Source organism: Neoarius graeffei, chromosome 2 (assembly GCF_027579695.1).
Source record: "Neoarius graeffei isolate fNeoGra1 chromosome 2, fNeoGra1.pri, whole genome shotgun sequence".
In the NCBI taxonomy this organism is placed as follows: domain Eukaryota; kingdom Metazoa; phylum Chordata; class Actinopteri; order Siluriformes; family Ariidae; genus Neoarius; species Neoarius graeffei.
The window spans coordinates 103,296,296-103,313,402 of NC_083570.1; the positions used below are offsets into that span (position 1 = coordinate 103,296,296).

Genomic DNA, 17,107 nt, shown 5'->3' on the forward strand with positions numbered 1-17,107 from the left:
GGTCAGGAAGACAGTGCAGAAACAACATTTCGAAATACTGTATTTTTCACTGCCCTGGAGCAGATAATAAGTGACTTGGACACTCGGTTCCAAACCATAGCAAATATTGTCGAAGAATTTGCAGCCACACATGAAGTTGGGCAGATAAGTGACAGTATTGTTTCTTCTCTGTGTTGGCCACTGATAATTAAGTATGCAAGGGACCTCACACCTCAGTTTGAGAATGAAATCAGGCATCTTATTCAATATTTTCTGCTACTTTCCACTCTGACTGCACCTGTCTTTCTCTCCTAAATGCAATTTACAAATTGCAACTCCAGAGCGTTTTTGGAGAGGGTTGCATTGCCTTTAGGATTTTTTGCACACTCCCATTTACTGTTGCTGGTAGAGAAAGGGTATTTAGTAAGCTGAAACTGATCAAGAGCCATCTGAGATCAACAATGGCTCAGGAGAGGCTGAATAATCTTGCAGTCCTTTCAATCAAAAGCAAGTTGGCTCTGTCACTTGACTTTAAAGAGCTGATCAATGATTTTGCTACCAAGAAGGTTCAGTGTTTATCTTTTGGAATTTGAATCCTTGGTGTTAAAAATATTCTCGCGCTTCTGTTTTCGATGCATCCATTTGCAGGCAGCATGGTATGACCAAATTGTTGATGTAAAATTTATGAGCGTGTTAAATAAATGTTCCCCTCTGTTGCACAACAAAGCACATAAGCCACTTTAAAAATGCATGTAGAGTATGTACAGTGGTTATCTAGCTCATTGTTGTTATTGTTCAAGTCTTTATTTAATAATTTATTTAATGTATAATTAAATTTATTTAATCAATTGATGAATGTTGAGTTTTTCTCACTGGATTGTGGATTACTGTATTTCCAGGTGTTTTTTTTTTTTTAAATTAAATTGGCACAGCCAAGAAAAAAAAAAACGAATCATGTAATTTTCTTCTCTGAATTAAATTATTATTCATCAACCTAGAAATGTAACTGCATATAATGAGTCAGTACATGAAGGAGACATCAGGATAAATTTGGAAATCTGTTTGAGACACCAAGGCCAGCCTACACAAAGTTTATACTTATCTATGAGCTCCAGCCTGGGGAGGTCTCGAACTAAAGACTGACACTGAGGGGTGAAAAGTAATATCAGGGTATGGACCTTGTGCGTGTGACGTCATGGTCACATGATTATCTGTTTACACCGCCATATTGGGGATAACGCTTTCGCAAGTTTGATAGTGATACCCGCTGTCGCGATGTCTTCTTCTCAAGTCTGCCTCTCGACTTATGCTGAATCCCTGGATATCACAGCAAAAAATCTTTATAGAGATAAGATTGCTGTCTTAGGGGTCGACCCATATATGATTAGTAAGAGTGAAACCAAATCTGCGCTTGATTGTTCAAGTAATGAGCTGCCAGACGTAAGTTACCCTGATGTATATCATTATCTAATCAACACGCCAGGGGGTTACAGTGGTCAGTCACTAAAAGCCTACAAGTCACTATAAGCTTACAGATATTTCTCCTCAGGATGGGTACGGAACGTGCTAGTTCATATGCGTGAAAAGCGTTTTGTTATTTCTTCACAGGTGTGTACCATACATTGACTTTTCAGAATAGATCTTATTTGCATATCACTATTATCGAATCATGTAGCATGATACTGTTTTTTAATTATTAGTAGTACTAACTATTGTGTATAGATATTACTAGATCTAGTTTTAGTAATGGCAATGTAGAATGCCATGAGTCAAGGATTTAGGAAACATAAAAATTGAAAATGCACAAGCGTATCATGTTTATTACAAAAAATGTATATTATTTACGCGTTATACTGAAACAGTTAACGTGACAGGGGTAGAAGCCACTTGCCTGACACAAAATGTTGGGCACACAATCTCGAGTGTTCGCTTGGTTCCCAGTCAACACGTTTAACGGCAGCAATCCACTTCTTCCTCCGCTCTTGATCAGCGGGGAACCGGTAAAATGATAAACCCTCCATGCTTTTTCTGTTTGAGCACCCGACTGCCACACAACAAGCCATTCTGACTGAAAATTTTAATCAATCTCCAAAAATTTCCACGTGTGAAGTGAGCTGCGGCTTGATACCCAATATGGTGGATAAACAGACTTGACCTCTGACCTATGATGTTGGTGCACAAGGTCCATAAACAAGGTCTGTGTCTTCTGTGATCAATTCAGTAGAGGTGTTCAGATCCAGTGGGTCATTACTGGTGTCTGACAAACTCAGATTTTGTTGAATGAATAACTCGCTAACACTAATAATTAATTAAAAGCAGTAATAACACTTCCTCTGGATAAACTAAGGGAAGTGATTTATTTTTTTAATTATTTATTTATTTTTGCAGGGGTGGGTGAGGGGGGTGTTTATTATATTTTTTAGAGGGCCCAAAATTTCTAGCAGCGCCCCTGCATAGTAAATTGTAACATGTCTTTTAGTGTCGGAAATTCACTACAAAAGTAATACTGATGATTTTTGTAACAGAATATTGATTTGAGTTCAGTCTGAGTAACATCCAGGTTTACAGTTGTGATTAATACAGTAGGTGTAACAGCATTTCCATAACCATCACACCAGTCCCCAATTCACCAATGAGTGAAAGTAACAAGAAGCATTCCACTTACTCTCTTTTAAACATAAACGCTTTATAATTTAATTCACATCCTCACTGTCGATACTTTCTCTTGATTATTATTATTATTATTATTATTATTATTATTATTATTTGTCTTTATAATGAATATATATAATATTAATATTATATATATTACGGTCCATAACAGATACTGAGACAGATGCTTTGGTGATTTGTTTATGATGTACATGAACAATAATGTGCAACAAAAGTGTTTCATGATTCAAAGGCTTTTATTAATAATTCAAAGCAGGACATTGCAGTGATACACACACTTAACACACATCTAAGTGATCATTAAGAAGAAGAGTTGAGTTAAACTGAGGAGTGTGTGAGCTCACATGTTAATAACACAAATGAAATGATGAAAGTGGGACATTTGAGCAGTAAAGGCCACATGTAACACACAGTGAAGCAGTAGAAGGTGAGCTGAGTAAAGTGTGTGTGAGCTCACAGCTCTGAGCACTGCTCTGTGTTCACTCTGCCCACCACAGTAGGTTGGTTGTCTTTGGAGGCCTCACAGGTCACCACCTTGTTCCTCCACTGCTCCGGGTGGAGGCTCAGCGTGCTGCTCCAGCTGTAGAGGCCGTCCGCGTGCAGAACGGCGGTGCTGCGGCTCTCCCCCGAGCTCCAGCTGCTCCCATCAACCTTCCAGCTCAGTGTCCAGTCCGAGGGGAAGCCCTTGTCGGCCACACACGAGTGTGACCTTCTCCTGCTGCAGCTCCACACTGGAGGGAGGCAACACCGTCACACTGGGCTGAGTGACACCTACACACACACACACACACACACACACACACACACACACAGAGTTGAGACAGGAATGGACAGCTGTCAGTCACTCAGGCTTCGTTTCAGCTCACTGTGTGTTTCACTTCCCTTTATATCTTACAGAGCAGAACTGCGTTCAGTGGAGCATCACAAACGTTTCACACTCAGTTCAAACACTTTTACATCTTAGATCTATAATCATTTATATTACAGTTATCCCTGGACAGGAAAATTGAATTATACTGAGTATTCAGTAATTAAAATCTGAAGCTCATTTTATAACATGAATAAGCCACATTTAAAATACAGAATATTTACCACTTAAGCAAATTCAGTTTTGGTTTCTACATTTAAATCTGTTTCAGGACTCACAGTCTCTAAGATATTAAATGTCGTTAAAGTCATTCAACAAAAATGTCATCTGTAATTTGCACGATATCTACTTTGCTTTTAGATTTAAATTATAATTAACTACCGGCAATATAATCAAAGACATTTTTCAAACTTCTAAAATAAGGGAAATTTGAGAAACAGAAGGACGTGATACAAAAATCACATCTGATCTGGATTTGGAGGAAAAATAAATCTAAAATATATTCTTTACACATTACACCATGAATCTGAACACACTCCATTTCAGTCATTAATCTGAACACACTCCATTTCAGTCATTAATCTGAACACACTCCATTTCAGTCATTAATCTGAACACACTCCATTTCAGTAATTAGTAAACAGGTTACTTACGGCCCACAGACAGTTTGGTTCCTCCACCAAAAGTCCACCACAGTGATACAAACAGGTTTAGCGGCCGTACAAAAACCCTGCTGCTCTAAACTCACTGCTCTCTCCATCCATTTAAACCTCTTATTACAAAACAGCTACAAAACACCAACTTCTGCTCACATCAGCTGATTAATACACTAACTCTCTGACTGTTTTACTACATTTTACTGTTTTTTTCTTTTTATCCACCAAGAGTGTCAATCTAAACTGAGGATGCAATTAGTGAGTGAGAAACACAAATAAATTACAAAAAATAAAAGTTGAAATTTCACAAAATGTAGATCTGTAATTGCACAGGTTTTACCCAGAATGCCTCATGGAGTAAAAATGCTGATGTACTCATGAGAAATTTACAATATATGACTGAATGTGTGGAGCTAAAGTGAGAATAATTCCTCCACTGCTTCTGTAGACTGATAGAAAGTTATGATATGATATTTAAGTCCTACAATAATCTAAATATTAATTTACAGTCAAAAATATGAGTGTGTATTTACTCACTGCCAACATTGATGCTGCTTCTTCCACCATAAATCCACTACAGTGAGAAACTCATTAACATTCAGTACAAACACCATCCAGTGAAAGTTGAAGCTTCTCTCTCTAATTCACTTATTTATGCATCTTAGACCTCAAAGTGTTTTACAGAAAATCTCCATCTGACCCCACAAGTAAAATTCACACAATAACTCTGTAGTAGTGTGAGAATGACAGTAAGATTGGGGGAATGTGGTAAAGGTGTTTCCATACTTAGAGGACACTTTGCATTGGCAGCACATGCTTCAGTGCTCTGGGAGTGTTTATAGCGCTGTGACTTTAACACTTCATGACTGAGAGCTGCTGCTACAGCAACTTCACCCACAGCTACCATGACTTTGATCCCCGTCTTCATCTGGACACTGATCCTCTGGACTCAAGGTCAGACACTGCTTTTCCTTTTATATTTTAAACAAACTCTTCAAGACAATACATTTTTCAGGTTTGTCTCATGATTATTCTTTCAACAGTTTCTGTATCATACTTTTTTTTTCAGAATGCAGAGGTCAAGTCACAGTAACTCAGACTCCTGCAGTGAAATCTGCTCTTCCAGGAGAAACAGTCACCATCAACTGTAGAACCAGTCAGGCAGTGTCCAAGGACTCATCTGGTGACCGGTTACACTGGTATCAGCAGAAACCTGGAGAAGCTCCTAAACTTCTGATTAAATATGTAAATCAGCGAGTGTCAGGTTTTCCAGCTCGTTTCAGTGGCAGTGGATCTGGATCTGATTTCACTCTGACCATCAGTGGAGTCCAGACTGAAGATGCAGGAGATTATTACTGTCAGAGTTACCACAGTGGGAATGTGTTCACACAGTGTTATAGAGTCGTACAAAAACCTCCCTCAGTCAGATTGTAGAGAGACTGCACTGCTGCAGCTGGGAGAGACTGCAGGTGCTGAGTTGGAGGATGTGATACGACACAAGTTCACAACTCACAGTCGAAATCTTTCAATAACCATGATGATTATGAAAAGTGAGTATATAGTAAGCTATATTTCAATTAAATTAGTTCAGCAACGAAAGATGTAGGATTAGACTTCGAGGCTTTTTTGAATTTTTCCTGCTATATTTTCACTCAGTCCTCCTTTGAGCCCAACACCGAATTGGTTCAGAAAAAGGAAATATGGCTAATCATTTCGAAGGCCATTGTTCTGAAAAACTTAGATGAAGCTGTTGACTGTTTGCCCATTTCTGGTACATCACACACTGACATTACTGACCCTAAAGTGTATACCATGTCAGTTGCATAAGTATTCACACACACTGCACTTTTCCACATTTTCTAGTGTTACAGCCGAGAACTGAAATGCACTTAAGTGGGACTAAAGGTCATGAAGCTACACAAAACCTCCCACATTACTGAAGTTTGGGGAAAATCAGTCAAGATTCTTATGAGTTAATTAACTCTAAATTAGGCAGCACGGTGGTGTAGTGGTTAGCACTGCCGCCTCAAACCAAGAATGTCCGGGAGGGTTTGAGCCCCGTGGCCGGCGAGGGCCTTTCTGTGCGGATTTTGATGTTCTCCCCGTGTCCACGTGGGTTTCCTCCGGGTGCTCCGGTTTCCCCCACAGTCCAAAGACATGCAGGTTAGGTTAACTGGTGACTCTAAATTGACCGTAGGTGTGAATGTGAGTGTGAATGGTTGTCTATGTGTCAGCCCTGTGATGACCTGGCGACTTGTCCAGGGTGTACCCCGCCTTTCGCCCGTAGTCAGTTGGGATAGGCTCCAGCTTGCCTGCGACCCTGTAGAAGGATAAAGCGGCTCAAGATAATGAGATGAGATGAGACACTTGTACACATTTATATATGGAGACATTGTAACATTGATTAGCGACGGCCACATTCACTCCAGTAAGACACAGATTTCCCATCCAGTTAATTTGTTTTGTTTTTTTTGTCCCTGAATTCTAATTTGCTGTTTTATTGCTTTTATCCAAGGAGATATACATTAAAGTGTCTAAAGCATATCTTATGTTCCAGGAAGTTTGCATGATCAGGACCTTCAGGAGAAGAGACTGATCTCTCTCTCTCTCTCTCTCTCTGTACAATTGGAAGAGATTTTAGGTCTTGAATCAGACTCAATGACTGCCTCGATATGTCATTCCCCCCATCAATCTGTCAACATTTTGTCTTTCAGTGTCTTCACTCCTGTCATAGTTTATGACTATTTTTATGTTTTCTCAGAGATCAGATTATTCTTCAGTATATTTAAAATGTACTTGTTAGATTTTTCATGAGTTTAGGCAGATTCTTCCCAGTCAGAGAAATAAGAAGTAACAGTTCATTTGCATGAACAGTTCTGAGTCCCAGAATAGATCAACACTTTCAGCAGATGTTCATGGTTCTTCAGTCGAACTCACTCAAGCACAACACACAGCGCTGCACTCGACCTGCTGTTAAAGGTGCCGATCCAAATCACTGTCAAAGACACTTCACGACTGAAAAAGGAGACATGCTTTCCACATTTAAGCTTTATTTCAGTACAGATACACCACTGACTCCACTCCAGTCTTCTAAATATGTTTTAAAGTGTACACTTCTATTCTAGTGGACTTTACAGCGGCTCTTTCAGAACGAGGTGATCTGAGTGGTGTTGTGGTGGGAGATGGTACAGCCGAACACCTCGGACTCTTCCCAGCATTCTTTGAAGAGGGTCAGGGTGCTGAAGGGTCCTTCTGTTCTTCTGTGCTGGTCAGAACCCCCTCATTCACCTCGACACCATCAATGGTGCAGCTCAGTAGCGCCCCCTGTGGAGAATAGGCTGAGAGCAGGCAGAGCAGCGAGGCCGATCCTTCAGAGAGCTGCAGAGAGGAGGGAGGGAGCAGAGACACGGAGGAGTTCACCACCGGACCAGCTGGAGAACACACACACACAGTGTCAATGTGGTTATATTTACAGAACACAATTGTCTGATTAAATGTTTTTTTCATTGGTTAGTTTTCTTTGTCACTCTGATGTTTAAACTCAGTGATGATTCAGTAAACCTGTCTGACTCTGGAGCGCAGTGTACTGTACACACTGCAGGAGACTGGAGGAGAAATAACACCAAATGATGGATTAGTGATGAGATTCATCTCTCCAGTCAGAAAAAAAACAACAACATGATCCATAAAGATAGTAAGGAAAGAACTTTTTATTGCTGCTCACCTCTAAATCTCCTCTGTAGTCAGTCTGAATCCTGATGGAATTAAAGTGAAAGACTCAACTTCTGTCATTTCTCTACTACATTTATACACCTGTAATTTCCAGGAAATCTCTCATTTTGACTTTCTGATCAGTGAAAGTTTAAACTTCTCTCTCTCTCACTCACTTTTATGCATATTAGATCTACAGTGGTGCTTGAAAGTTTGTGAACCCTTTAGAATTTTCTATATTTCTGCATAAATATGACCTAAAACATCATCAGATTTTCACACAAGTCCGAAAAGTAGATAAAGAGAACCCAGTTAAACAAATGAGACAAAAATATTATACTTTTTCATTTATTTATTGAGGGAAATGATCCAAAATTACATATCTGTGAGTGGCAAAAGTATGTGAACCTCTAGGATTAGCAGTTAATTTGAAGGTGAGATTAGAGTCAGGTGTTTTCAATCAGTGGGATGACAATCAGGTGTGAGTGGGCACCCGGTTTTATTTAAAGAACAGGGATCTATCAAAGTCTGATCTTCACAACACATTTCTGGAAGTGTATCGTGGCACGAACAAAGGAGATTTCTGAGGACGTCATAAAAAGCGTTGTTGATGCTCATCAGGCTGAAGAAGGTTACAAAACCATCCAAACACACCTCGTTTAACGCTTCAGCTAATTAACCGTGCTTGCTGAGTTGAGTGAGTGTGTTAGTGCAGGTAAAACATTAAAATGTGTAGGACAGGGGACACTCCTTACATCTAAAGTGCTAATTGTTAATGAACTTATTACTGATCAGGAGTTTAATGTACTGTTTTTAACTGAAACATGGATGAAGCCAAATGAATATAGAGCATTAAATGAAGCGAGTCCTCCTGGATACAGTTATATACACCTGCCTCGTCTAACTGGCAGAGGACGAGGTGGCGCAGTTATCTATAATGATTATCTAGGTGTAGCACATAAACCTGGTGATAAATTTAATACATTTGAAGTTCTTCATACTAATATAATGTATGCAAAATAAGTCTACCCAGTTAATTCCGTTACTTATTATTTACAGGCCCCCGGGGCCATATTCTGAGTTTCTTTCTGAATTTGCAGATTTTATGTCAGACCTGGTTATTTCCTTAGCCAAAGCTTTAGCTGTCGGAGATTTTAATATTCACTTCAATAACCCAGAAGACCCTTTGAAAACAGCGTTTGTGTCCATTTTAGATTCAGTAGGGGTTAATCAGAATGTCATAGGACCAGTGGTGATCACTCCCTCGATCTAATACTAACATTCGGGTTAAACATAGAAAATATAGTCATACTTCCACAGTCTGAAGTTCTCAGATCATTATCTCATCTCATTCATAATATGTCTGAGTAATAATATATGCACCTCACCACGCTACTGTATTAAACATACATTCACATCAACTACTGCACAGAGCTTTATAAATGATCTCCCAGAGTTATCAACTTTGATTGGGTCACTGTCAGCCCCTGCAGAACTCGATCAGGCAACTGAATGCTTAACGTCAACATTCCGCTATACTTTAGATAATGTAGGTCCTCTTAAAAGGAAAATGATCAGAGAGAAAAAATTAGCACCCCGGTATAATGATGACGCACTTTAAAACAGACCACTCAAAAATTGCAATGTAAATGGTGTCAAACAAAATTGGTAGCGTTCAAATTAGCTTAGAAGAAGAGCCTCCTGAAGTATAGAAAATCTCTTAGTGCTGCTAGATCAACATATCTCTCCTCCCAAATAGAAGATAACAAAAATAATCTTAGATTCCTATTTAATACTGTAGCAAAATTAACCAGGAATAAGTCCACTATAGACACATGCACACCTGTAGTATGTAGTCGCAACGACTTCATGATTTTTTTTTTTTATGAGAAAATTGAAAATATCCGACAAAAAAATTCAAACTACTAATTTAAGGTCAGACCCTGTAGTTAACAATATAAGTGTATCAGATCAGCAATTAGAATGTTTTACTCCCCTGAGAGAAATTGAATTACTTTCATTAATCTCCGCATCAAAATCCTCAACTTGTGTACTTGACCCCTTACCTACACGTCTATTCAAACAGGTAATACCTGAAGTAATTGAACCACTTTGAAAAAGAATAAATTCTTCTCTTAGGATCAGTTATGTACCCAAATCCTTTAAACTAGCAGTTATCAAACCCCTGATTAAAAAACCTGACCTTGATCCCTGTCAGCTGTCCAATTATCAGCCAATATCAAACCTCCCCTTTATCTCCAAGATCCTTGAAAAAGCTGTGGCACAGCAGTTATGCTCATATTTGCATAGGAATAATATTCATGAAATGTATCAGTCAGGATTTAGACCTCATCATAGCACAGAGACAGCTCTGATTAAAGTAATAAATGACCTACTGTTGGTGTCTGATCAGGGCTGTGTCTTGCTGCTTGTGTTGCTTGACCTTAGTGCAGCATTTGGTACCATTGATCATTCCATTCTTCTGGATAGACTAGAAAACGTTGTGGGAGTTAAGGGAACGGCCCTCTCCTGGCTCAGGTCTATTTAACTGATCGCTATCAGTATGTTGATGTAAATGGTGATTTTTCTAGACATACTGAGGTAAAGTTTAGTGTTCCACAAGGTTCTGTCTTGGGTCCACTGCTTTTTTCTTTATATATGTTACCTCTGGGTGATATTGTTTGTAAAGATTGTATTAGTTTCCACTGTTATGCTGATGACACACAGTTGTATGTTTCTGCAAAACCAGATGAGAGACACCAGCTTCGTAGAATTGAAGAATGTGTAAAGGACATTAGACACTGGATGCTTACATATTAACTACCTTCTGCTTAACTCTGACAAGACTGAAGTACTTGTACTAGGACCACATGCAGCTAGAAGTAAGTTTTCTGATTACATAGTAACTCTGGATGGCCTTTCTGTTTCTTCACGTGCAGCAGTAAAAGACCTCAGGTGATTATTGACCCCCGTCTTTCATTCGAAACTCACATCTATAACATTACCCGGATAGTCTTCTTTCATCTCAGAAATATTGCTAAGATAAGAAATTTAATGTCACTACACGACGCAGAAAAACTTATTCATGCTTTTTTTACCTCCAGGTTGGATTATTGTAATGCCTTAATGTCTGGATGTTCCAACAAGTGAATAAACAAGTTCCAGTAGGTTCAAAATGCAGCAGCAAGAGTCCTTCCTAGAACTAGAAAATATGACCACATCACCCCTGTCTTATCCACACTGCATTGGCTCCCAATCAAATTTCATATTGATTATAAAATACTACTATTGACCTTCAAAGCACTGAATGGTCTCGCACCACAGTACCTGAGTGAACTTCTGGTCCTTTATGACCCGCCACGCCTACTTAGATCAAAAGGTGCAGGCTATCTGCTGGTACCTCGTATAGTGAAGGCTACATCAGGGGGCAGAGACATTTCTTACAAAGCCCCACAGTTATGGAACAGCTTTCCAAGTAATGTTCGGGACTCAGACACAGTCTCAGTGTTTAAGTCTAGGCTGAAAACATATCTGTTTAGTCAAGCCTTTTATTAATGGTGTTTATGAGGTAAAGGAGTAGATCTGGAGGGTCCTCAACCATAGAGTGTTTTGGTAAACTGGGATGTATGGATGTTGTCAGTCCCCCACTCGCTTGCTCACTCGAGTTTGTTGGTGGTATAGTGGCTGGCTGCTTTATGTCCTGGGGCTCCCTCATGCCTGTGTTACCTTCTGGCTCTCCCCTTTTAGTTATGCTGTCATATTTAGTTTCGCCAGAGTCCCTGCTTGTACTCAGTGCAAAATGTATACTGTTCCTACTTATTCAGGTGACACTGGGTATACCTAACAACCTGTGTTTTCTCTCTCTTCCTCCCCCACCCCCAATCTGTCCCTCTGAGTTACATGTCAATCCTGAGATTGAGATGCTGACCTCTTCTGCTCCTCGGACCTGCCTGATCCATTCTGATGCCCTGTGTCTGGTTGGAGTTTCATCACATCGCTCCTGTGGAGGACGGCCCCATATGGACAGTTGAAAGTCATACTTGGAAGACATTCTAGAGACTTACAGTAATGCTTTTATGGCTGAGGACTACAGTTGACTTGCTAACTTTAGGACTGCAGTTGTCACTCAAGGTTGCATCAGTGAAGAGTTATAACAATCAACAAAACTGACTTCATGTTAAAATTGTTAATGTTATAGTGATGTTGTCTCTTGTTGCCCAAATGAGGATGGGTTCCCTTTTGAGTCTGGTTCCTCTCGGGGTTTCTTCCTCATGTCGTCTGAGGGAGTTTTTCCTTGCCACTGTCTACCACAGGCTTGCTCATTGGGGATAGATTAGGGATAAAATTCGCTCATGTTTTAAGTCATTCAAATTCTGTAAAGCTGCTTTGCAACAAGGTTTATTGTTAAAAGCGCTATACAAATAAACTTGACTTGACTTGATCTGCATCATACGGAAGCCAAGAGAGGCCCTTCATATAATCTTTTTTTATTCACCTTGTTATCCCGAGATAACGACATAATTAATTCAGGATCTCGAGAAAACAACACAACTAATTCGAGATCTCGAGAAAACAAAACTGTTATTTCGAGATCTCGAGAAAACAAAACAATTATTCCGTTATCTCGAGAAAACAAAACAATTATTTCATGATCTCAGCTGGATCACTGTGTCTCCATCGGTAGAGACAAAGCCGGGCCAGTCTTCTGCGGAGGTGCCGCGGACTAATTTTGAAATTATCCCTTATTAAAAGACTTAATGCAATCTCTCCCTGTGTCAACCCCTGATCAAAATATTGCCTTATTAGGTGATCGATTATTCCAGACATTCTAATGACCAAAGTTGCGTCTATACAGAATGAGAAATAGCCCCAAAGTCAGCATATCACAAGTCTCTTGGTGTACCTGAATGAACCATTTCTCAGCTGTTTACTCGAGATCATGAAATAATTGTTTTGTTTTCTTGAGATCACGGAATAATTGTTTTGTTTTCTCAAGATCTCGAAATAACGGTTGTGTTTTCTCGAGATCTCGAACTAGTTGTGTTGTTTTCTCGAGATCCTGAATTAATTATGTCGTTATCTCGGAATAACAGTTTTGTTTTCTCGAGATCTCGAATTAGTTGTGTTGTTTTCTCGAGATCCTGAATTAATTATGTCGTTATCTTGGGATAACAAGGTGAATAAAAAAAAAAGGATTATATGAAGGGCCTCTCTCAGCTTCCGTAGCATCAGCTTATTGCTTTAAGACATCAAATGGACAAACAAGCCAAAAGCTCAGGTCGTCAGAGTGACATGAATGATGACAAGACAATGACAAATAGAGGAAACTACCTATTCCAACAAGCAAAAAAAAAACAACAACATGCTGTTCAAACAGTAGTCCAAGGGGCTGAAGAGGAACAGCCTGGGATATGGAAGACCATAAGGAAGTTAATACCAAACAAAACATCAAACACTGTTACGTACCTTGAGCATGAGGGACAGACCATTAATGATGAGGAGGGGATAGTGAACACTTTCAACCAGTTTTACCACAAAGTCATAGAAGACCTGTACAGGTCATTGTCTGTAGCTTTTTCTCCCTTTACTCCTGTTCAGTTTGTTCAGAAAGCCACCAGTATGTTCACCTTTACTCCAATCACAGTCGAATTTGTAACGGACCAACTGACAAAACTTAAAGCTAAGAAGGCGATGGGGTTTGATAACATTGACAACAAGCTGCTGAAAGTGGGAGTGCAAATTCTTGCGCCACTCCTTGCTAAGCTGCTAAACAAATCTTTGAGTTCAGGAATATTCCCGACTAAGTGGAAGTCTGCCAAAATCATCCCCATATACAAAAAGGATGACAAATCAAACCCCGGAAACTCCTGTCCTGTGTCTATACTGCCAGGCGTGTCCAAAATATTAGAAAGAGTGATTCATAATCAGCTATATGAATAGCTGGATCAAAACCAGCTCCTTACACAATTCCAGTCCGGTTTCAGGAAGCTTCATTCCTGTGAACCTGCTCTTCACTTGGTAGTAGAAGACTGGATTCAGTCCATTGACATACAACAACAAACTGTTGGTTTTCTGTGATTTATCGAGAGCTTTTGATACGCTCGACCATGACATAATGTTGCTTAAACTCAGAGCCTATGGTGTGAATGACTTAGCCTGTAAATGGTTAAAGTCTTACCTGACTGAAAGATTACAATCCACATGCCTTAACTCTGTTGTATCTACAACATCAACTGTAACTTGTGGTGTACCACAGGGATTGATTCTTGGTCCACTTCTTTTCATTTTATATATCAATGATTTACCAAACTGTATCCAGGCATGCAAGGTGGTATGCAGATGATACCATTATTTACTTTTCAGATCGCAACATTCAAACAATCAAACAGACCATTCAGCGAGACTCCATTAGACTTGTGCAGTGGTTCACTGCAAACATTTCATTGAATCCGTCTAAGTGGACACTTTTAAGTATTTAGGAGTTGTTCTGGACAGTGGTCTACGGTGGACTTATCACTATCTCCATGTTACCAAGAAACTGTCACAGGCCATCGGTATCATGAAATGTATAAAGCCATACCCAAACAGACAGACATTGCTCGCAATCTACACAGCACTGTTCCTCCCTCACATTCAGTACTGCAATACAGTATGGGACCAGGGAGGTAAGGGGTACCTTGAGAAACTGCAGAAACTTCAAAACAGAGCTGGCAGAGTAATACTAGGATGTGATTACTACACCCTCTCTGCCACTGTCCTCGGCATTTTAGGCTGGGCATCGGTAGCTGATATACAAAAAAGAAATAAGGCAACACTAGGCCCTAAACAGTTTGTCCCCTCCACACATTTCAGATCTGTTCACCCAGCTAGCTAACATACATACATACAACACTCGCCTCAGAACACAAGGACATCTTCAATTGCCTAAAGCTCACCTGCAGCAGACACAGAGAGCTTTCTCTTTCTCTGGGGTGGCAATGTGGAACACACTGCCATCCCAGTTAAAATCCGCCAGCTCTCTTTCAGCCTTTAAATGCATATATAAACAAGAGTTCTGATGTAAATATAGTAAATAACAATATGCAAACTCCTTCAAGCTTTGTTTGTATTCTTTGGAATAGCTTCACTTTGTATTGTTTACCTGTTTATCTTATTTATGATTTACTTATTGTAACATTATATTATGTTATTATCAGTTGCCATTTATTTTATGTATGCAGTATGTTTCATGTTATGACTTCATATTTTTTATTTACTATTGTATATTTTCTTATTTCTTTTTGTCCCCCCCAGGGCTCACTGAAAAACACCTTGGGCGATATGTACCCCCTGGTAAAATAAATAAACTGAAACACAATTTACTGGACTAGCAATCACTATCTATACAGGACACAACTTTTAGCACAATGGAAAAGACGTTGTTGTTGTTTTTTCTGTTTTCATGTTGTTCTCCCTCACTCTCTCCTCCACATGACCAACTTATTCCAATTCTGACCATGACCTTTACCTGGAAGAAAATATGTATAAAATCGAAATCAAATAAACTTGTAAACAGGTATTGCCCTCATAAAGAAACACAAATAAATAATAAATATATTAACATTTGCCATTATAGCACAAACTGAGAAAATCAGAGTGAACAAACATAAATATATTATTTTTCCCACTGGACTACACTGAGATTCTGAGCTTTATTTGTGAAAAGTAGCTGGATATCATTCAGCTTCTGATGAATGAAGATGTCAGAAAAGGTATGAACATTAACCTGCGCCTTATCCAACCATACCCACTCATTTTTATGACATTGTTGAGACCACACTGAAAAAAAGGAGAACAGAAGCTTTTGTTACATATGTATTACAGCACAGTGATTATTCTTTACTTCATGTACAGCATCTTGCAAAAGTATTCATCCCTCTTGGTGTTTGTCCTGTTTTGTCACATTACAAGCTGGAATTAACAAGGATTTTGGGGAATTAGCATCATTTGATTTACACAACATGCCTACCTCTTTAAAGCTGCAAATTATTATTATATTTTTTATTGTGACACAAACAATAATTCAGATGAAAAAAAAAAAACAGAAATCTGGAGTGTGCATAGGTATTCACCCCCTTTCGTATGAAACCCCTAAAAAAGAGCTGGTTAACCAATTCACTTCATAAGTCACATAATTAGTTGATTAAGATCCACCTGTGTGCAATCAAAGTGTCACATGATTTGTCACATGATCTCTGTATAAATCAACCTGTTCTGGAAGGACTCTGACTGCAACACTATTGAGCAAGCAACATGAGAACCAAGCAGCACTCCAAACAGGTCAGAGACAAAATTATGAAGTATAGATCAGGGTTGGGTTATAAAAAATATCCCAAACTTTGAATATCCCACAGGACACCATTTAATCCATTATAGCTGTTAGGGCTTTGCTGGGATTCAAACCTGGTTCACTGGTGTAATAATCCAGCAAACCCCCACTAGGCCACCAGGGGAATGACTCAAGTGCAGAGGCGTGAGGCGGAAGTAGAAAAGTATCAAAAAGTTTATTTACAAAATGTACAATCCACGACAAAAAACAAAAGTAATCCAAAAGCTCAGAAGATAAAGGGAAAATAAAAAAAATATCCAAAAGTTCAAAGTCCAAAAATAAGAAAAGAAAAGGCAAAAATGCAAACGCTCAGAAGATCTCAAAAATGGTAAAAAACAAAATTCAAAAAGGTCCAAAAAGAAAGCAAAGTACAAAAACCACAAAGACACAGGCAAGGAACATGGAACAGACACTAACAGGCATAGCATAGGAAAAAGACTCCGTGACAAGGGAACAAACAGAGGGGTATTTATACACACACTAATTAAGGAACAGGGCGGGGCAGGAAACAGGCAATGAAGACAAACACAAAAACACAGTGGCGGCCTCTAGAGGCCAAAACAAACATGACAAGATGGAAATAACAGCGGCCTCTAGAGCCCAAAACAGTCCCAGTCCTAACAGGAGCGTCTCCTGACGTTCCCAGGGCGATCCGGATGGGCCGAATGGAAGTCCCGGCATAGTCCTTTATCTAGAATGTCCCGGGCGGGGACCCAACAGCATTCCTCTGGGCCGCAGCCCTCCCAATCTACTAGATATTGAAGCCCGCCACGGACCCGGCGGGAGTCAAGCAGGCGATGCACGGTGAACACAGTCTGACCCTGGAAGATGCAGGGGGGTGGGGGTTTCCTA

General features: G+C 39.5%; 1 protein-coding gene across 1 annotated transcript; it reads right to left on the reverse strand.

Annotated features, from left to right (window-relative positions):
• Nucleotides 1-3,105: 3,105 nt before the first annotated feature.
• LOC132870457 (immunoglobulin lambda-like polypeptide 5) lies at nt 3,106-14,883 on the reverse strand. Its single transcript, XM_060904103.1, is given in 5 exon segments — nt 3,106-3,352; nt 3,354-3,426; nt 4,174-4,258; nt 7,465-7,607; nt 14,823-14,883. Coding segments are annotated over 5 exon segments (609 nt in total).
• Between the last annotated feature and the right edge of the window lie 2,224 nt (nt 14,884-17,107).